General features: G+C 36.5%; 1 protein-coding gene across 4 annotated transcripts in view; it reads right to left on the reverse strand.

The window, feature by feature from the left end:
- The window catches only part of RAB27B (RAB27B, member RAS oncogene family), a 158,709-nt gene that overhangs the window by 50,648 nt on the left and 84,692 nt on the right, over window positions 1-23,369 (reverse strand). Inside the window, exons 1-2 of one of the 4 annotated variants that reach the window (XM_033421452.2) lie at window positions 8,882-9,396; window positions 7,459-7,539 (exon numbers count right to left, since the gene is read on the reverse strand). The exons of 1 other annotated variant lie outside the window; for it this stretch is intronic. In XM_033421452.2, the coding sequence (XP_033277343.1) occupies window positions 7,459-7,460 (2 nt within the window). In that variant the 5' untranslated portion in view covers window positions 7,461-7,539; window positions 8,882-9,396. Of the gene's footprint in view, window positions 1-7,390; window positions 7,540-8,881; window positions 9,397-23,369 lie in introns of those variants that run through there. 2 more of the 4 variants (XM_033421451.2, XM_004266114.3) reach the window with 2 other exon arrangements.

Below are 23,369 nucleotides of genomic sequence, written 5' to 3' on the forward strand. Positions count from 1 at the left end.
TGAGATTAGAAATCAATTACAGGGAAAAAAAAACGTAAATAAAAGAAACACATGGAGGGTAAACAATACATTACTAATTAACCAAGATATCACTGAAGAAATCAAAGAGGAAATCAAAAAATACCTAGACACAAATGATGAAGAAAACACGATAATCCAAAACCTATGCAATGCGGCAAAAGCAGTTGTAACAGGGAAGTTTATAGCCATACAAGTCTACCTTAAGAAACAAGAAAAATCTCAAATAAATAATCTAACCTTATGCCTAAAGAAACTAGAGAAAGAACAAACAAAACCCAAAGTTTGCAGAAGGAAAGAAATCATAAAGATCAGAGCAGAAATAAATGAAATAGAAACAAAGAAAACAATAGCAAAGACAAATAAAACTAAAAGCTGGTTCTTTGAGAAGATAAACAAAATTGATAAACCATTAGCCAGACTCATCAAGAAAAAGAGGAAGAGGACTCAAATCAATAAAATTAGAAATGAAAAAGGAGAAGTTACAACAGACACTGCAGAAATACAAAGCATCCTAAGAGACTACTACAAGCAACTCTATGCCAATGAAATGGACAAATTCTTAGAAAGGTATAACCTTCCAAGACTGAAGCAGGAATAAATAGAAAATATGAACAGACCAAATCACAAGTAATGAAACTGAAACCGTGATTAAAAATCTCCCAACAAACAAAAGTCCAGGACCAGATGGCTTCACAGGTGAATTCTATCAAACATTTAGAGAAGAGCTAACACCCATCCTTCTCAAACTCTTCCAAAAAATTGCAGAGGAAGGAACACTCCCAAACTCATTCTATGAGGCCACCATAACCCTAATACCAAACCAGACAAAGATACTACAAAAAAAGAAAATTACAGACCAATATCACTGATGAATATAGATGCAAAAATCCTCAACAAAATACTAGCAAACAGAATCCAACAACACATTAAAAGGATCATACATCATGATCAAGTGGGATTTACCCCAAGGATGCAAGGATTCTTCAATATATGCAAATCAAACACTGTGATACACCATATTAACAAATTGAAGAATAAAAACCATATGATCCTCTCAATAGATACAGAAAAAGCTTTTGACAAAATTCAACACAATTTATGATAAAAACTCTCCAGAAAGTGGGCATAGAGGGAATCTACCTCAACATAATAAAGGCCATATACGACAAACCCACAGGAAACATCATTCTCAATGGTGAAAAACTGAAAGCATTTCCTTTAAGATCAGGAACAAGACAAGGATGTCCACTCTCGCCACTATTATTCAACATAGTTTTGGAAGTCCTAGCCATGGCAGAGAAGAAAAAGAAATAAAACGAATACAAATTGGAAAAGAAGAAGTAAAACCGTCACTGTTGCAGATCACATGATACTATACATAGAGAACCCTAAAGATGCCACCAGAAAACTACTACAGCTAATCAATGAATTTGGTAAATTTGCAGGATATGAAATTAATACACAGAAATCTCTTGCATTCCTATACACTAATGATGAAAAGTCTGATAGAGAAATTAAGGAAACACTCCCATTTACCACTGCAACAAAAAGAATAAAATACCTAGGAATAAGCCTACCTAGGGAGACAAAAGACCTGTATGCAGAAAACTATAAGACACTGTTGAAAGAAATTAAAGATGATACCAACAGATGGAGAGATATACCATGTTCTTGGATTGGAAGAATCAATATTGTGAAAATGACTATACTACCCAAAGCAATCTACAGATTCAATGCAATCCCTATCAAATTACCAATGGCATTTTTTGCAGAACTAGATAAAAAAATCTTAAAATTTGTATGGAGACCCAAAAGACCCCGAATAGCCAAAGCAGTCTTGAGGGGAAAAAAAAATGGAACTGGAGGAATCAGACTCCCTAACTTCAGACTATACTACAAAGCTACAGTAATCAAGACAATATGGTACTGGCACAAAAACAGAAATATAGATCAATGGAACAGGATAGAAAACCCAGAGATAAACCCACTGGTCAACTAATCTATGACAAAGGAGGCAAGGTTATCAATGGAGAAAAGACAGTCTCTTCAATAAGTGGTGCTGGGAAAACTGGACAGCTACATGTAAAAGAATGAAATTAGAACAGTCCCTAACACCATACACAAAAATAAACTCAAAATGGTTTAGAGACCTAAATGTAAGACCGGACACCATAAAACTCTTAGAGGAAAACACAGGAAGAACACTCTTTGACATAAATCACAGCAAGATCTTTTTTGACCCAAATCCTAGAGTAATGGAAATAAAAACAAAATAAACAAATGGGACCTAATGAAACTTAAAAGCTTCTACAAAGCAAAGGAAACTACAAAGAAGACAAAAAGACAAACCTCAGAATGGGAGAAAATATTTGCAAATGAATCAATGGACAAAGGATTAATCTCCAAAATATATAAACAGCTCATGCAGCTCAATATTAGAAAAACAAACAACCCAATCCAAAAATGGGCAGAAGACCTAAATAGACATTTCTCCAAAGAGGATATACAGATGGCTAAGAAGCACATGAAAAGCTGCTCAACATCACTAATTATTAGAGAAATGCAAATCAAAACTACAATGAGGTATCACCTCACACCAGTTAGAATGGGCATCATCAGAAAATCTACAAACAACAAATGCTGGAGAGGGTATGTAGAAAAGGGAACCCTCTTGTACCGTTGGTGGGAATGTAAATTGATACAGCCACTATGGAGAACAGTATGGAGGTTCATTAAAGAACTAAAAATAGAATTACCATATGACCCAGCAATACCACTACTGGGCTTATACTCAGAGAAAACCATAATTCAAAAAGACACATGCACCCCAATGTTCATTGCAGCACTGTTTACAATAGCCAGGTCATGGACGCAACCTAAATGCCCATCGACAGATGAATGGATAAAGAAGGAGTGCTACATATATACAATGGAATATTACTCAGCCACAAAAAGGAACGAAATTGGGTCATTTGTAGAGACGTGGATGAATCTAGAAATTGTCATACAGAGTGAAGTAAGTCAGAAAGAGAAAAACAAATATCGCATATTAACGCATATATGTGGAACCTAGAAAAATGGTACAGATGAACCGGTTTGCAGGGCAGAAGTTGAGACACAGATGTAGAGAACAAACGTATGGACACCAAGGGGGGAAAACGGTGGGGGTGTGGGGATGGGTGTGATGAATTGGGTGATTGGGATTGACATGTATACAGTGATGTGTATAAAATGGATGACTAATAAGAACCTGCTGTATAAAAAAAAATTCAAACAAAAATACACACTCCTATATATAAAATAGATAACCAACAAGGACCTACTGTATAGCACAGGCAGCTGTACTCAATATCTTGTAATAACCTATAATGGAAAAGAATCTAAAAAAGAATATCTATCTATCTATCATCTATATATATATATCACTTTGCTGTACACCTAAAACTAACAGAACACTGTAAATCAACAATATTTTAATAAAAATTGGGAAAAAAATGCCAAAAAATAAATAAAGAGAGAAGCAATCCAGGAGCCTACTAATGAGTTATACATTCTACTTTTGTTTCGTTGGGTTTTCTAGTAGCTAAGTGCAAAATTATCACCTAACAAGGGGTATTTGGGGAAATTAAATAGGTCAATTTCAAAATGACTAGAACCTGATGATGGCCTAGTGTGGTCCTGAGAAAAAAGCAAACCCAAAGTTGTTCATCACACTTTATTGCTACCATGTAGTCTTCATCAACTAGCATCCCGTTTCTTTTTTTTTTTAAATTTTTATACAATTTTTAAAGGTTTCTTTCCATTTACAGTTATTACACAATACTGGCTATACTCCCCATATTATACAATACATCCTTGAGCCTATCTTACACCTAATAGTTTGTACCTCCCACTGCCCCACCCTACCTTGCCCCCCCACACTGGTAACCACTAGTTTGTTCTCTATATCTGTGAGTCTGCTTCTTTTTGTTATATTCACTAGTTGTACTTTTTAGATTCCATGTATAAGTGATATCATACAGTATTTACCTTTTTCTGACTTAGTTCAGCTGACTTAGTTCATGACTTAGCGTAATGCCCTCCAAGTCCATCCATGTTGCTGCAAATGGCAAAATTTCATTCTTTTTTATGGCTGAGTAGCATTCCATTGTATGTGTGTGTGTGTGTGTGTGTGTGTATATATATATATATATATATATATACATTTATAATATATATATTTTATATTATATACCACATCTTCTTAGCATCCCATTTCTAACTTAAGATTAAAGAATAGGTCTTTGTCATATCATGTCCTATTCATTTAAACCTGTTTCAGTATGTTTTTACCCCTCAGTTATAAATACAAGGATATTTTCACTAAAGTGACTTTTTCCTAAGATATGTTTTGCAGTGTTTGTTTTCTATATTGTTTCTAATAGAAGCTTTCACTTCCAAACCCTGAGAAGCAGCCTTTGATAACTGGCATTGCCAACCTTGGAATGATTAGGATCAAAGGTTGAATCAGGGAGGGATAGGGGCAGAGACTGGGAGTAATAGTTTCCACGTATTTACTTGTGGTATTCATCTTTAGTTCACACAAGAAATTAAGAAATTAGCAAATGAGATGCATTGCTCCTGTACTTCCCAGCATTTGGAAGAAAATTTCAGAAAATCGGAAGCCTAAGTCAGTCCAAGAAGGTGCCTTGGGTCAATATAAGGCAGCTCTTGATCTTGGAAAAGGTTTCTACTTTTTTTAAGCACTAAGAGATGCTTCATTTTTTGTTCCCTCTTTGAAAAATCTACATTCGTTCTATATTTTTTACCATTTTGACATATCCAGAAACACTTATCAACAGTACATTTTGTTTATGAAAACAGTATATTTTGAATAACAGTCCATGAGAACTGAGTAACTCTTTTAAAGAACTTCTCAGGCTCTGAGGACCTTGCCTAAGTTAGATTGGACAAATATCATGCAAACCCATTTTGCTTTTTCTAATTATTTTTGTTCTGGTGTATCCCTCAGGTCAGACTTAACACACAGTTTCATTTTTCTGAGAAAGTTAAGAAGAGAGCAACAAGAAAACAGATCGGGTTGACCCCAAGTTCACTATAATTGAAAATAAATTTATGGGCTACAGAAAGAAAACTAAAATAAAATCTTGTATTTTTTTCTTAAGCCTCTTAAAATGAAAAATTTCCTCTTTTATAGAGTGTATGTATTTCTCTTTTTTCTTTATCTCTCTGTGTATGTGTGTGTATATACTTACACATATATACATCTATATCTATGAATATTGATACTCACACACATAAAAACATCTATAACTATGAATATCTATCTATCTAACTAAATGGGTAATAGGTACATAAATGAAAGAGAGGAAAGAAACAAGGGAAAAAAGGAAGGTAAGGAACTAAACATGAAGTAAGAGTTGTAGGTTACCCAGGCCTAGAGCTAGACAACAGGGATATTAAAATAACCAATCTACTGCTTTTATTTTACACAGGAGAAAATTATGCCTTAAGGAGGCTGAATGCCATACCCATAGCTATACTATTCAGCACTAGTAGAATTTGATTAATGATGGGCTTCTTAAAGGTTTGATTTAAATCCCACCAATTTATGATATCTATATCTGCCTTCTCTAAAATTTCTCCCAGATTATGTGAGTGAGTCTTGATGTCCTTTTTACCTACTAAAAATATGTTCCTCCTGCATTTCTGGATATTAGGCATTTGGTTTGTATCACAGCTACAACTTACTTTACTTTGATATTATTTTTTACAACTGTATTAACTAAACTTTCACTATTATCTCTTAATTTGTGATCTAGAATATCTATCACATACCAAACAAATTGTGTCCTTTCTTGTGTTTGTAGGATCACAGTTTTGGAAGAGGGGTTGAAGGTGACTTAGTTCCTCTTCTCGGTACAAACCATCTCTACAATGAATAAGTCATGCAGTGGACTTAGTTTTCTCACATCTTATCGAGCCTTTGCAATGGCTTCCCACTTCTCTCCAGCCTCACCTTGTGCCCCTCTCCAGCCCCTGCTTTCTACTCTCTAAACTCTTCTTTTCAATAGACAATATCTAAATGCTAGTTTTCTTCTTCTACTACGAATAAAAATCAAAAGCCAACATGTACTTTCAAAAGCCTTCTGTGACCTGCCCATTATCGTCCCACCCCCAGACATACAGACAGGCTTCTTTGCTGCTCCTGGAAGATGCCAGGCAAACCTCTGCTTGTCGTTCCTTCAGTCTAGACAGCTCTTCCTCCCCGTAACCACAAGGTACGCTGCCTGGCTTCCTTCAGAGCAACCTTCAAATGTCACTTTCTCAGTGAGACTTTCCCTGGGCGCTTGATCTAAAATTTCAGCACTGCCTGGGCCGTGCCACTGCCACTTTCTGTGTGCTTCCTCTGCTTTATATTCTCTCCTTAGCTCTCATCTCTGATATAGCACGGATCCAACTTGCTCATCTCGTTTATTCTCTAAAGTAAAAGGCAAGCTCTCTGGGGTCTGGCATTTTGGTCCATTTGGTCCACCTCTGTCCACACAGAGCCCAGAATAGGGCTTGACACTATTAATAAATATTTGTTGAATAAATGAAGAAAAAACTTAAGTTCTTTTTCTCACTGCATTCAGCAGTTGTTTAGTTAGAAAATACAACTTACTGAAGATTTTTTGGCTGTGTGTAAAACAGCATTTCATTCTCATTACTGATAATCCAGACAAGTTTCCTTCATTTAAGGAGGGCCTATAAGAGGTTAATATTTAAAGAATATGAATAATGCAAAGGGTGTGAAACAAATTAAGTAATACTCTGAACTCCATTTATGGGGTTTACAATAGGTTTTTATTATGCTTTGTGGTGTTGCTACTTCCTACTACTATGTAATAAATGTCAGCTCCATACTACATCTAATAATGAGTGAAAAATCGCTCCCTTTTAGCCACCAGCTCCAGAAAGTGGCATACCCTTCGTGGGAAACCCCTGGTTTGTCCTGTCTGTTTTTACTGTAATTGTTTTCCTGTCTCTCAACACTGCAAAAACTTGCTTAAGAGCTGAACTGTTGGTTAACCTACCTCTATGAATCAACTCAGGCAACTGGATTAATTGTGAGCTGAGCTTTATGGGAATAGTTGGTCTATGTTTCATGCTCTCCTGACCTGAAAGACCTGAAAAACTAACCAGAAATGTCCCAGGCTGAGGGTGGGAAAAGAGCAGATTTCTGTTGTGAACCACCTGGGGCTTTGGATGACTTCCACCTTTCCAGAAGTACAGCTAAATAAACGAAAAGCAATTCAGAAACCAGTAGATGATTGTAGTCTAAGATGGTACACCAAGGAGCTGAGCAAATCAATTGTATTAGGGTTACCTTTCCTGTAAGGGCATCAAAGATTCCTGTTCCAGAAACGGCCTAGGAGAGAGCTGTGGTTTGCTTACATTTGAGATTCCCTTTATTCCTTCTTGGCATCTTTGAGAACAGCCTCATCCAGTTTCATCTGCAATGTTTTGTTCTCCTTTCTAAAGCAAAGATGGTACCATTTTATGGGAGGCCATTGTCGGTTCTTAAGCAGAAAAGGCTCATTAATATTAAACTACCTGCCAAGATGACCTTGTTTTGGTCATTCCTGAGAATCCCTTCTTGCCTTCAAGAAGGACTGATTCCCTCTGGGTAGAGGATTATGATAGGAAACTGTGAAAAATAAGTATTTAGGGGGAACAGCACAAGGCAAGTATGGCTCTCACTTCATACTACAATTTGGACTTTATAGTAGCTTAAAAACTCAATAAACTTAAATTCCTGAGGCTATCATGCTGAAGTTAACTTTTCTGTTAACTTTCCAGATTTAGAACTCTATACCCATGCATATAAAAAACTATATATTTATAATATTACCGTGAATGTAACTCAGTTTTAAGAACAGTACACATTTTTCTTTGAAACAGACTAAATCAAAATTCACAGCTATTATTACGTTCAACAATAATTTTGTTGCTAAGAGCTCTGAAACTACATGTTATTAACTTGGGCTTAATTTAATAATGTGCCATATACACAACTGGAATCTTATATACTCTTCATTTTAGGTCTTGAAATAAAAAGCAGTATCCGTATTACAAGCGTGATGACTTTAACCAAACTCAGCCTCTTCCTAGGAACACAGCCTCTAGCTTTTGTTTAGGGACATTTCACCGGCTTTAATAGTTTTCAGATAATGAGATAATGTATTGAGTGGAAAACTCTTGGAAGCTAATTTATTGTGACCAGTTGAACAAACACACATGTACACACCCTCTAGGACTGCAACACCCTGATCACAATTCAGAAGGAACACGGGGAAAAAAAAAAAAAAATTGGCAGACAGACATTGCTCTTGAGTTCTCAGAGGCTCTTTCACCTCCGGACGGACATAGAAATGTCCTATCGCTTACCTGGCTTGCCTCACGAAATGACTTCTCCTTAAACGAAACTCTAACCACATTATGCTAATGAATTGTTTTTGGTTTTTTGTTTGTTTGGGTTTTTTTTTGAGATACAGATGGAAGGATATTGACATTGCTGTGCTAGGTTCTTCTGTAATCCGAACCAGCTGTTTGATAGGCAAAAGCCAAAGTAAAGAAAGACAACCAGCTAGTTTTTGGATGACGTCCGCGTACCCATCACGTCTCCACCTGGATCTCGGTGGAAGCCGCCCCCCTACTGCGCTCACACCCAAAACCAGGCTCCAGGACCCGGCTCCCTCGCCGCGAGCCTGCGGCCCCTCATCCATGTCTCACTTCCTTTTCGCAGGCGAGCCGCCCAGCAAACCCCGAATTGGTGGGAACACATTCCAGCAATAACAGCCCGGCTTCCCCAACTCACCAGCCTGCGAAGTTTCCTCGGCGGCAAGAGGTGTCAGGTTTCAGAGGTTTCCTGCCCCCTTCCCAAGCCTTTGGACTCCTGGGGTCCGACTCCAGCAACGATCTGCCTTCCAGGGCGACAGTCCTGGGGACAGCTCCTATTTTTCCAACCTGTGGCGCTGGATCGGTGCAACGCCGGCCGGTTCCCAGCCCCTGCCAGTCAGGACTGCAAGTGGCCGGACTTGTAGCACCACCCCTGAGTCCGCGGAGACCGGGGATCTGGAAGGTTTGTGTGAGAAGAAGGCGTGTCTCCCAGTCCTAACGCGGACGTGCGGAACGCACCTCAGGCTAATCTTGGTGGCGACTCAAAGGCGCTCGGCTTCTGGTTCACTTCTCTTCACTGCAGGGCTCCAAGCCCTAGCAGGCAGCTCATTCTTAGTCCTTTATTTTTGCGTGTTTTCTTTGATTTCTCTTTTTCATAGAGCCCTGGGCACCGGGAGAACTGCTTCCAACGCACTGCATTTCTCTCCTCCGGGGAGATGTCTCATTAACTAGAGAGAAAGCAAGGAACTGCTAGTGGAGAGCAAACAAAGACTTCCGGAAATAAAAGGGCTTAGAAGGAAATCCGTGTTTTAAAAGTTAGGATCTGTTAATATGAATACATTAATCAGTATGCACCGCCCTAATCTTTGCCTCCTAAAGTCATTTCAGAGATAACGTAGGTTAGTAAATAGGTGTCATGTCTATGAGATCAGAAGAAACCGGGAGCACATACATTCACTAAACAAATCTTTATTAAGTACCTACTATGTGGCCGACCCTGTTCTAGACACTTCGGATTCATCTGTCCACAACCAAGATCCTGGCTGGCTCTCTTGAGGTCACATTTCAGACAGACTCTGACATCCCTGATGTACAGACTGATGGTAACAGTAAGAATCCAAGGTTGAAGACATATAATAGCAATTGAGTTTTTCCACTGTGAAGAAAATCAAAAAGTTCCAAATATGTTGCTTGCATTCATATTGGTAAATGATGAGGTGACTGCTAAAATGTTAATTGTTTGACCCAATTCTGACAAGGTGCCTTAGAGACAATCTGAGAGGCACTGACATCAGCTATGGAACACTTCCTGGAGAAGTGCTGTGGGAGGCATCTGAAAAGAAAGAACCTAAAGCCAAAACCACATGCAAATAAACAAACAATAGCAAAGCAGTGGAGAAGAGGAGTGTTGGAGAAAACATTTGGTTTCACAGGAATCTGTCTATTCTACTAGGAAAATATGGGAGAAGTTCTATTTTCTGTGCCTCAATGGTCTTATCTTGAAAATGGGGATAATAAAATGTCTTTCTTCATAGGGTTATTGTGAGTAAATGAGTTCATATCAGCAAAGCGCATAGAACAGCACCTGGCACAGTAAAGTATATATGTTGGCTCTATTTATTATTTTGGTAGCACTTATCTACTCCATTCCTCCAAAGTAAGGTCCGATTCATAAAAATTATTCTGATCTACTGTGAAAAATTACTGGAGGTTTGGGTTGTAGATTTTCAAAATACATATGCTGGGAATATATATTCATAGTAAATCTATTTTGCACCATCAGCAATATTTTATTGCTGTGTGTATCTATGGGGCCTGAGAGAGATAAAAGAAATACACAAAGAACTTTGACTTTATTCCTCTTTTTATAGCACATTAATTTAAAATGATTCTCTGTACATGATATAAAATGGTAATGTGTATTCTTCACCTAGTTTATGTGTTCAATTACATTAATCCTAATAGATATTATTTCCCATACTCCACAGCTTTTATAATGCCATTGTCCATAGATCATCTCATTTGATTTTCACAATATTGCTTTGAAAGGGGCAAGGCCTCTATTATTTGTTATTGTCCCCATTTTTAAGAATGAAGAAACTGAGGTTGAGGAAGTCCCAGCAATGTGCCGAGAATCACAAAAGTCCATGAATGTAGAACTCAGGTCTGCTGATCTGGAAGACAGAGCTCACAGTGGTCAGGACACCGTGCTGCTTCCCTTCTGTTTATGGACAAAGTTCCTGTCGGGAGAAAGTCTAACACATACGTTTATCGTCTGCTCTCTTTGTCACCCTTCCCTTCCCCGGATAAGTAAGTGTGTCAGCTGCCTCGTAAGGTTAACTCTTGCAGGGACAACTCTCCTGGAGTCACCTGCCACAGAAATCCTGTGTTTCTGGTTCCGAGGCTCAGAGGTACTCGTGTTACATTGTGATGTTATTCAGCTACTGGAGAGGGTGGAACTTTTCCTTCCCTGTGGGCAGAGGGTTCCAAAGATGAGACGGCAGTGGAGAATATGAGCAGAATGATTCTTGGCCACTTCATGAAGGCCACTTTGACCAGAGATAGAGCAGAATAAAAGACCCTGGAAAACCATGAAAACAAGGTGACAGCATCCTGTGTTGCAATAAAAAATAAATGTCTTTCTGCACCTGGAGTTTACATAGCACAAATTTGATAGACGTAATTTCTGTCAATAGTTTTATCACTGAATAAACACAGCACTGAGGTAAACGGATATATAAATGTACATGGGTGACTTCTAGTTAAAAATGGTAAATTGATCACATGTGTTTCATTTTTCCTTCCCCAAACTCCTCTGACACAAGAATAAATACATTTTTATATGTTATGAAACCATAAAGACAAATAAAAGGGAGAAGAGAAATCAAGAGACAAAATAAACTGCTTTGGATGATTTGGAAAAACCTAAGTCATACGGAGGCTGGGTAACTGATGTGGAAGAGGATGAGTTGGACACTGCATGCCTGTAGGAGGGCTGATGGATGAGAAGCATTAACTCCCTGGGTAACCTGGGAGGCTCATGCTTAGGAGGCGGAAATACCACCAGAGAAGGAGGCCAGCTGGTGGGGTGAACACAGGGGCTTGGTTACACGTCTGTATTCAGAATGCTTGGACCCAATGTTCCCTTCCGCACTGTCGTGCAATCAACCAACCATAAGTCCCTCCATCTGCTCACCCCAGCCTCCAGGAGACTGGAGGTTTATTTTCTGGAGAAAGTAAACTAGAGTAAATTGTCGTTTAGCAAGATGAACTGAACACATGCATTTTTACTCTGCTCCTATAGAAAATGAATTAAAAAGAAATGTACCTTCAAGACAGTAACAAAAAAAAACCTCTTGAAATTGAAAATACTCAAAATTTTACAAATTTGAAAGATGGGTTATAAGATGAAATGTTCAGGAAAATAAATTTTTTAATTAAGTAATTAAACACAACAAGACATATCATTCTGAAATAACAGAAGCCCAGGAATAAAGAGAAGCGCAAAAAACATCTTCCAGAAACATAAAGCAAATCACATACAAAGGAAAAGAATAAAAATTTCATTGCATATGTATAAAATAGATAACTAATGAGAACCTACTGTATAGCACAGGGAACTCTACTCAATGCTGTGTGGTGACCTAAATGAAAATGAAATCCGAAAAAGAGGGGATATATGTATACGTATAGCTGATTCACTTTGCTGTACAGTATAAACTAACACAATATTGTAAAGCAACTATACTCCAATAATAAAAAAAAAGTGACAGTGGCAAAAATAAAAATAAATTAAAAAAAAAAACAAAAAAAAAGAGCAATAATGCATCCAGAAGATTCTTTAAATGCCTCCACGATTTATAAATGAAATTATTTTGAAATGAGGATCGTGTACCCATACACAATGTCAGCCAAGTGTGATTAAAGATATTTTTAGACATATAAGGATTCAAAAATATATTTCCTTTACTGTTTCTAAGGAAAGGTCCCCCCAACAAGCTTATAAATCAAGAAAGAGGGAGAGATGGAACCCAGGAAATGAAGGTCCGACACAGGAGACAGTGAAGTGAATTCTCCAGAACAACAGCACTAGAGAGAAGCAGAAGTCTGGATCGCAGAGGGAAAGTCTCCAGGAAAAAAAAAAGAAAAAAATTACTTAATGTACATGTACATTTGACAATTTTTTTTTTTTTTGGTACGCGGGCCTCTCACCGTTGTGGCCTCTCCCGTTGTGGAGCACAGGGTCCGGACACGCAGGCTCAGCGGCCATGGCTCACGGGCCCAGCCGCTCCGCGGCATGTGGGATCCTCCCGGACCAGGGCACGAACCCATGTCCCCTGCATCGGCAGGCGGACTCTCAACCACTGCACCACCAGGGAAGCCCTGAAAAATTTTTGATAACGTCCATGTAGTGGAGACTGGAAGTGCTCATCCGATCCCAGGTTCTCTTTTTCCTGTGCAGCCCACTGGATTTCAGTCCTTAGCCCTTTGCCAGTAAGGAGACATGTAACTGAGTTCCAACCAATGGTATGGGCACAGCAGTGACATACACCACTTCCAGGCCATTCCCATAAAATGACCTATGACATCCTCCATGCTTTCCTTCTTTCCTTATTAGTATCCAGACACAAAGACTAACTGAAGAGCTCTGAGGCACTAGAAGACACTGAAGTTCTGAGATGAAAGGTATTTGTGGCTCTGAATGATTGTGTGGCATAGAAACCCTAACTGTCACACATTGGGCTGTGACACGAGCAAGAAATAAACTTACACTGAGATAAGCCACTGAGAGTTTTAGGAGTTGTTAACGCAGTCAGACTATTCTTTTTTTTCTTTTTGGTTGTGCTGCGCGGCATGTGGGATCTTAGTTCCCAGACCATGGATGAAACCATGCCCCCTGCAGTGGAAGCATGGAGTCTTAACCACTGGACAACCAGAGAAGTCCCGCAGTTAGACCATTCTGATTGTTTCAGTTTGAAAGATCATTTGGGAGCATTTATGAATAATTTACAGTAGGTACAAAGTATACTAAACAAATTGAAAAAATGATATTAGTAACTCCAGGAAAAACAAAAGGTTATGAGAAAAGAAACAATAATAATATAGCACCCCATTCAAATGTGAATATAATCAGAATAATGGTAACACTGACAAGAGAGTAACCATAAACTACAATATAGCTGCATATGGAGGGTGGGCAATAGGGAAAGACGGTGCATGTATGTGCAAAACAACTAAATTCTCAACTATTATAACATAGTTAATAAACAATGTATGAAATTACTAAATAAAGAAATAGTAGGATAAGCAAACCATTTAGAAAAACACATGTAAGTATTACAATAAAAATCCACTGAAAGAGTCAAGTGTTTTCCTGTGGGGATTGAAACTGGGATGTAAGAGGAAATCTGTGCCAGTTTTTAAGAATTTGAACACTTATTTTTGAACACTATGAGATGTTTTTTACCTTAATAAAAATAAAAATAATATTAGTTTTAAAATATACATAGGAAAACAAAAGGTATGTGTGTAATAGAGAAAACATTACAATTTATTATTAAAGTATTTGCATATTTTTTGCATAATAACCTATGAGCAATGGAGAAAGTGAATTTAGGGTGCAGACTGAAGATAGATTTGAGAGGTTTGCACAGTCATTTATTCACTCAACAAACAGTTATTAAGTAACATGTGCCTGATACTTGGGGATATCAGGCATGGGGGGGATAAAGGGCAGAACATGAAGGAAAAACATAAGGTACTCTGAGAAAATGAGCATGTTAAAGCTTTAAAGAACAAATATATTTGGTTTCTTCTCTCTTGTCCTAGGTGACATGAGCCACTGACTTAACTTTTAGGGTAAGAGATTGCCTTTCCTCCTTCAAAATACTCTTAAAAATTTCCATCTTGTCTTTTGAGTTGAACCCCACGCTGATGAGATCAGAGGTTTCCTAACTCACCCCATTCTTGGGATTGCAGTGAAAGCTTTGCCAGGTAGTCACACACGGGTTTGCCTCCACCCTCTGCTGATTTGCAGTTCATATGATGTCGTCTAATCACAAATAAAAATCAACCCCTCCCCAGTCTGAGGAAACCCCACAGCATGGCTCAAAATCACAAGCCTGGACTCCCAGGTCATGCTAGTTTTCCTAACTACTTTTAAAGATATAACGTCAAGGAATATATATGCTTAAGTGAAGTTTTACTGGCAAATTACTTTAAATGTGTAGCACATCAAGACCTATTTTAGGCATCAAAGTGGACCTGTTCACATAATTATATGTACAGCATCTATTCTATGGTGAGGTCTTAACTTCCCCACTTCTAATTTCATTTTGACTCAGTTTCTTAAAACGTGAAAGGGACATACGCTGGAACCTTATATGGAAATCATGTAACTTAATCTAATTCTCTCTTTTTATGTTAAAGGAACATTCTGTGGGAAAGGAACAAATGGTTTCATGAGTAATGCTTGCATATAGACAAAAAACAAAAAATGCCATAATTATGGACAAAATTACAATTATAAACTTAAATCAATTTATCAAATTAAGGAGAAATAAATTCATATTAATAAAATTAATAATTGTATTAATTATAAATAATGATTAATTCATATTAATAAATTCATATTCATAAAAACTAAGCATTCTTTTCTATATATGTAGAAAAGAATGTAATGACAATATATATACATACACATAGTCATATATCTACATATATAATTGCATGTGTGAACATAAGTATAGTCCTTTACAAGCACATGTAAAGTATATACGTATATATGCTTAATGCTAGCTTTATAGTGAGCTACAAAATAAAATGTCACATAAGCCTACCGTATAAGTGTAAACAACTGTATGGTGATTCCTTCATTTTCCCAAAATATGTTATCAAAAGAAAGTGTTCTTCTTCACAACTTTTGCTACTTTTTAACTGCAAACACTTCAGATTGTAATGCCACACACTTAGGAATAATTAAATCTGTCTTAAATTCTTTTGCCTGCCTTTTAACAAATTATCAGGTAATTTGTCCACACATCCAAACTAACATTGATTGATGTAATTTCAGGCAAATATGTCTTTTTCCCAAAATACTTTTTTGATCAAATTAAAGTTTTTTCATGAATGTTCCATTATAAGAGATCTATAATGATATCAATATAAGATAAACATCTCTTTTTTAAGGTATAATTTGGGAAATGATGTTCCTTATGTTTGATCATATATGATATTAAAAGATAATTTGCAAAAATAACAATTAGCAAATAAAGATTTGGTGATAGCCAAGAATCCCATGCTAACTGATTACTTTTTTTTTTTTTTTTTGCGGTACTCGGGCCTCTCACTGTTGTGGCCTCTCCCGTTGCGGAGCACAGGCTCCGGACGCGCAGGCCCAGCAGCCATGGCTCACGGGCCCAGCCGCTCCGCAGCATGTGGTATATTCCCAGACCGGGGCACGAACCCCTGTCCCCTGCATCGGCAGGCGGACTCTCAACCACTGCGCCACCAGGGAAGCCCTAACTGATTACTTTTTAAAACTGTATTTTTAAGAAATAGTAAGACTGTCTTTTAAACAATGTTACATTATAATTACATGAAATATCATCTAATTTATTTTTGTAATCAGTATGGTAAAAGTTTATATATCCATAATAATTTTTATTATATTTCTAAGGTATATTTAAATGTCCTATCTCCAAAATAACATGAAAATTTTAAGTACCATAGCCATACATTACTTCCTGAAAATGCATCGCTGCCATAACCACTAAGTAGGTTCCCATGCTGTGGAATTTTTAGCTACATATTTTATTAACTACTGTAGATTGAAGGAATGGAAGAAAATCTCTGTGTACTTCATATAAAATATATATTTCATTAGAACTATTCAACTTATTTTAAATAAATTATAAATAATTTATTTTTATAGTCATATATTTAGTGTGAGTCTCGGGAGAGAAGATGTTTTAAAAGAACTGGTAAAAGAACACATGATCAGAATGAAGATACAACAGCTAATAAGAACTTCTCACTTTCTTGCATTTCTCCACCTGTAAAATGTGGTAAATATTAGTCATCTTCTTGGTATATGGCATTCAAACCCCTTTTTTGTTTGTGAGGTCTTCTCCAATTCATGTCTTGGTGAGAGTCCCCTATAAAAGCCAAAGGGGTCGGATACTCATGACAGGGGTGGCAGTATGCAGGGTCTGGATGCAATAGCATTGAGTGGTTCCCATGGTGGTGTTCTAATTACATGATTGAATGCTTTTAGGCTTATAACTCTAGTTCTATGCCAGCATGCCCCGGAGTGGGGACAATAAAATATCAAACCTGGGAAAAGCGATCTTACTTTTAGAACAAGAATTCTAAATCAAAAAGCTTGACATTCACTCCATAGTTAGCCAAAAGACATTTGTGATGATTCTTCTTTGATCTTACATGTTAGAAACAGGGATTTAAAATAATTTGTTCTGTTCATAAAAATTTCATGTCTGACACCAGTATAGGTGTCCAAAGAATGAATGTTTGTTGAATGAGTCAATAAATAAATGAATCTGTTCACTACCTTGACATCCTTAGCTAGGAAGTTTTCAAAAAAAAAAAAAAGCCGGTGGAGGGGAGTGGGGCAGAGAAGAGTCTCTTGTCCATTCTGTCCTTTATATTTCATCAAATCTTACTTTTCATAACTGAAATATTAAGAGTTGGAAAAATAGATTTGTGAAAATGATTCAAGGAACTGTATATCGGTCTCTCAAAGTAAACGTGATTTGAAATAAAAGGGTTCATAGCAAATTAAGGAAACTCCTTGAGGCATCACGATACAAATGTGCATATTATTTTTCAATGAAAATTAGAAAGAGAGACTTTGACTCTCTCATTTCAGTTATTATGACCTTATGTCACGACTAAAGGTAAACATACTGGCAACCCCCTCTCCTACTATTTAACGTAAGACAAATAAATCACAGAAATGCCTTGGCTACTGCTGGGCACCCTCAGCCTTGACTCATCCCATCAGTGACAAAACTGGATCTGTAACAATCAGAAATGCATGGCCCAACTTGCATTTAATGATCTGAGATCTTTTAACATTGGTCATCACAATTTGGAATCTGCTTTCTCCAACTAATGGCAAGTGATTGCAAGTTTTCTAATCTCTTCTTCCTCCTTGAGACTCTCACTGTAAAGACAAAAATATTATCCTTCAAGCTTCTCTGTTTTAAAGTTAGGAATTAAATTAAAATGAAATGTTTGCTTAAATAATTCATTCAACTATTAATAACCACCCAATAAGTTAGAGAAAAAAGTTAGTATATAGCTCCACACATGGCCATTCCTCAGTTGTTTTGGGAGAACTGTATTTACAGATTGAAAAATAGCACAAATAAAGCCTTTTGATAACACTGGAAATTTGTAAAGTATCTCAAAGTTGAATACAGTTCCTGACCCCATAACTCCATGACCCCATGATTCACGTAGTTGCAACTATTATTGTATGTAAGTTATTTTTCATTTGACATTGGCTTTTTGCTGTCAATTTGGTCCTGGGGGACCATAAAGCATCTGTAGTCCCTTAACACCCTCTTAGGACTCTTGCTGGCACAAATGACGACTTTTAGCTAAGACCTGTAACTACCAAATCTGTTTCCCCACAGTAACTCTAAAAGGGCTTGCTACTTACACCTCTGCATGTTATAATAGTGCTTTACACCATTAATAGAAACCATAAATAGTTTCATTTATACTGCTGAATTTGTGTTTTCACAAAAACAATTAAATTATAGTCAATAAACCAGCTGAAGAAAGCAAAGGATTATATACTCAAATTTAATAAATACAAACGCTGAGACAAAAATTTGTTTATATTTAAAAAGACAAGATTTACTTAGCTGATAAATTAAAAATACTAAGTAGAATATCAAATTCCCTGATGATGTCCCGGAAGTCAAACATTTATGTGCTTTAACCTTGAAAATTGAAATTCATAATTTTGGATTCCATTGGCTAGAATAATTATCTCATCTATTTATTTACTGATCCTCAAAATAAAACCCTTTAGTCTTCATTTTGTCTTTTTAGGGGTCCCTGTTTAATGCATGTTTCTTCATTCAATTAATATCTACCTATAATGTTAAAATTACATTGTTTGACTGAATAGCTCTCATGATTATTGTGCTACTGGTAAGAGGGAAAGGTCTGAGTTGTAACAAATACTTTTGTTCAACACTTCTTATTAAATTTCTTTCTTTGAAATGTTGTAACTTTTTAACAATTTGGTAGGTGGTATTAAATTAAGTATAATATGGTTTGTTCTAGGACCCATGTAATAATCATGACTATTTTCTTGAGTCCTCAGTGTTGTTTTTGACCATTAAAAAATGTTTTCATATTTCCTGAAAATATGAAGCATTCTATTGTATACCTTACCTTAATTGATTTATCCATTAAATTAAAACTATAATGTCCTTTTATAACTAAAGAGTTCCTAGTTCTAGGTTGATTAATTTTCCTAAAGCCATAGCTTAGCACAGATTTTATACATTGTGACTAATCTATAGTCGAAAATTTAGACTACATTTTTTAAAGTTATCATTTTAACCCCAAAAAGGTAACTGCTGCTGACTTATCCTTTAGCACATAAATATTTTTAAATGAACAGTAATTTACACAATGAAATTCTACAGTATACTGGGCATAAGAATGCTGTTACTAACTGTACCTCTCATATGTGACTGCCCAATTCCAATGGTTCTTAACTTATTCAGAATAAGTTTCATGAAGTTCTTCAGTGACTAAACCTTGATCAGCACAAAGGATCACTAAGGATTGACAATAACATCAGACTTAGGATGGATATGCTATGTCCTTTCTGCATAAAAATGGTGCTATTAACCCTTCAAGCCTCCTCTACAGTTTATTAGAACTAAACTGTCAAGTCCTATGCCCCAAATGCTTTGCCTATTGTTAGTTTGGACTTGACATCTACTTTATTTTTTTCACTTATTTGTGTCTGTTTATACCCAAATTTGTTTTACAAAGATGATAGTTTTTTATAACTGCATTGAATCCAGTAAGAAAAATAAAACTGAAATCAATAACCTAATAGAAAAATGGGCAATAAAGTTGAATAGACACTTTACAAAAAGAGAAAATCCAAATATCCAGTAAGCATGAAAAGTTGCTCACCCTCATTAGTCATCAGAGAAATGCAAATTAAACCATAATGAGATACAACTATGCATCTACCAGGATGAATAAAACAAAATACCAGGTGTTGGTGAGGGCGTGAAGTAAATGAAATGTTTATTTACTGCTAGTGGGAGTGTAAATTGGTTTGACTATTTTGGAAAACTGAACTTGGGCAGAGATATGGCCCATTTTAAATATATGGTTTGTAGAACTTTGTAGTATGTTCACCAGAAGTCTTTCACAAGAGCTACTTGTAGTAGCTGCACACTGAAAACAACCTAAATGTCCATTAATAATAAGATAAAAATTAAACTTAGGTGTATTCATAAAATGGAATATTACACATCAATGGGGATAAAGTATTTCTACCTGTGACATTAGCGAATTGCACAGGCATAATACTGAATGAGAAAATCCAGACACTAAACCTTATGCTCTATAGGATTTCATATATATAAGTTTCAAAGTCAGGCAAAATTAATCAGTAGTGTTAGCAGTCAAGACAGTGATTATCTTGTCGGGTTTGGGGGCACTGACTGAGAAGAGACAGGAGAGGGATTCTGGTGATGTTCTATTTCTTCATTTGTGTGCTGGTTACATAGACGCATTTGTTCTGTGAAGTTTACTCAGGCTTATATGTACAATTTGTACACATTTCTGCATGCATTTTGCTCAGCCGTAAAATTATCTTAAAATACAAATTAACAACAAAATGAAAATTGAAATCAGATTAAGGTGAAAAAGAGAATATGGACACATGAAGTCGGAAGTTAGACTAGGATGGAAAAATACCTTCTCTAACATTTGTTCTATTTGTTAGAGACCATGAAGTTAATATCATTCGTTATGTCCATAAAAAAACAAATGTGTTGCTCAAGAGACACCCGTCCATTCATAGAATGAAGATCTCTGCTCCCATGTTTGTGAAGAGGAGTCATCCTATGTAATGAGCTACGACTTCTGGAACTTTCTGACAGTAAAATACCATAATGAATTGTGTGGGATGGTTTCTTAAAATGGCCATTAGTGTAGAAGCATGGTATTAATAGTAGATTTTAATTCAGTAAAAGTAAGTAAGTAGTTCTTTGGACAAATTAGGGGCTCACAAAATGGCATTCTTTATAGGTTTAATCTAATTGAAGAATTGATTTTGAGAGTACAGAATTGATAGACTGTATCCTCAGTACATAGATTTTGATAAGTCCTGAGGCAAGTGGATTTCAGACTATATCTCCTCAGGAGTACATAGACAGCGACCATTATATTGCTGGTTAAATGAGAATCCATGGGCTTTAGCCAATGAGGGAAAGAGTGACATCTTGTTATGAAAGCTGAGAAGCTTGGCATGGGTGCGTGTATGACAGAAAAAGTTCCCGATTTCTGCTCAAGGCTAAACCAAAGGAGGCTCCTCAGAAGCAGTTTGGGGTCTTCGCTACTAAACAGTCATCACATCCCTGAAGTTCTACTTCATGGAGCATCAGTCCAATTCTTGGAAAAGAATTGAAGTAGGTTTAATCCATGCATTTTCAAAGGGAACAATATTACCCGTAAGTGGATGAAATTCATTCTTGGAGAGTGAAATGGTTTTACTCTTTTTATGTATAAAACATAGATATACATACAGCACATAAACAGATACACAGTATAACAGTGGTATTAATATTTCATGGTGGGGGGGCAATTAGGGGAAAAAATAACTGAAAATGCTCCCTGGGTGGGGGGATGTATGTGAAATAAAGGTTAATAAATACTGATGAAATCAAATGTAAACTCAAAATAATAACAGCTACATTTCTCCAGCCCCAACTCACAGACATTTAAACATTTAAACTGGATCACTATAACCTCATTCAGTATCCTTCAATATAAATAATTTGTATTGTATGTCCTCAGGTAAAGGAATAAGTTAACTCAGTTAAATGTTGGAATATGTCTAGTAAAAAGATGAATTTGGTTTCAGAATATTACTATTTTGGCTTGGTTGTTGTTCTATTAATGTCAATCCTATGTTGGGAAAATAAGAAATTGCATTATATTGCTTAACAATCCCTGTCTTTTTATGGTATGCACTAGGAGGGAGTAGATGTAGCTCACCCAAGAAGTGTATCTTGTGATTGTTAAAAATAAAAAGTAGCCAGAGGGTAATATGCTCTGGATCACTGAAGTGAATCACTGTTTGAAATTTAATTTTTTTAAAAATGGAATTTCCTCATTGTAACTGGTGAAACAATGTAAAAACACATAAAGAAAAGCCATAAATTCCCTTATTCCATTTCGTCCTACGCCCTGGAGTTAACCAAAGGTACTTCCATGAGCTTCTTTTCTTCTACCTTTATTGAGATGTAATTGACATATAACGTTGTATAAGTTTAAGGTTACGATGTAATGATTTTATACATGCATATGTTACAAACTGATTACAACAATAAGGTTAGTTAATACAGCAATTACTTCACATAGTTACAATTTTGTGTGTGTTTGTGAGGAGAGAACTTTTAAAATCTCTCTTAGACAACTTTCAAATATGTAATACAGTATTGTTAACTATATTCACGTAAGTACATTACCTTACATTACATCCCCAGAAACTGATTCATCTTATAACTGGAAATTTGTACCCTTTGGCTACCTTTACCATTTTCTCCCCCTCCACCTCCTGTCCCTGAAAATCTGCTCTCTGTTTCTATGAGTTCGGCTTTTATAGATTCCACATTTAAGTGGGATCATAAGTGGGATTCCACATTTAAGTGGGATCATAAGTGTCTTTCTCTTATTTCACTAAGAATAATGCCCTCAAGTTTCATCCATGTTGTTGCAAATGGGAATTTCCTTCTTTTATGGCTGAATGACATTCCATTGTGTGTGTGTGTGTATCACATTTTCTTTATCCATGATGGATAGATACTTGGATAGTTTCCATGTCTTGGCTACTGTAAATGGTGCTGCAATGAACACGGAGGTGCAGATATCTCTTCACGATAGTGATTTCATTTCCTTTGGTTATATACCCAGAAGTGGAATTGCTGGATCATATGGTAGTTCTATTTTTAATTTATTGAGGAACTCTCTGTTTTCCATAGTGACTGCACCAGTTTGCATTCTCACCAACAGAGCACAAGGCTTCCCTTTTCTCCACATTCTCACCAACTCCTGCTATCTCTTGACTTTTTGATAATAGCCATTCTAATGGGTGTAAGATGATATCTCATGGTTTTGATTTGCATTTCCCTGAGGACTAGTGATATTGAGCATTTTTTCATGTACTTGTTGGCCATTTGAATATCTTCTTCGGAAAAATGTCTATTCAGGTCCTTTGCCCATTTATACATTGAATTATTTGGTTTTCTTGCTCTTGAGTTGTATAAGTTCTTTATATATTTTGGATATTAATCCCTTATCAGATATGTGGTTTGCAAATATTTCCTCCCATTCTGTAGGTTGCCTTTTCATTTTATCGATCACCTTCCTTTTAGTTTGATGTAGTCCTACCTGTT

This window comes from Orcinus orca, chromosome 15, assembly GCF_937001465.1.
Source record: "Orcinus orca chromosome 15, mOrcOrc1.1, whole genome shotgun sequence".
Taxonomy (NCBI): domain Eukaryota; kingdom Metazoa; phylum Chordata; class Mammalia; order Artiodactyla; family Delphinidae; genus Orcinus; species Orcinus orca.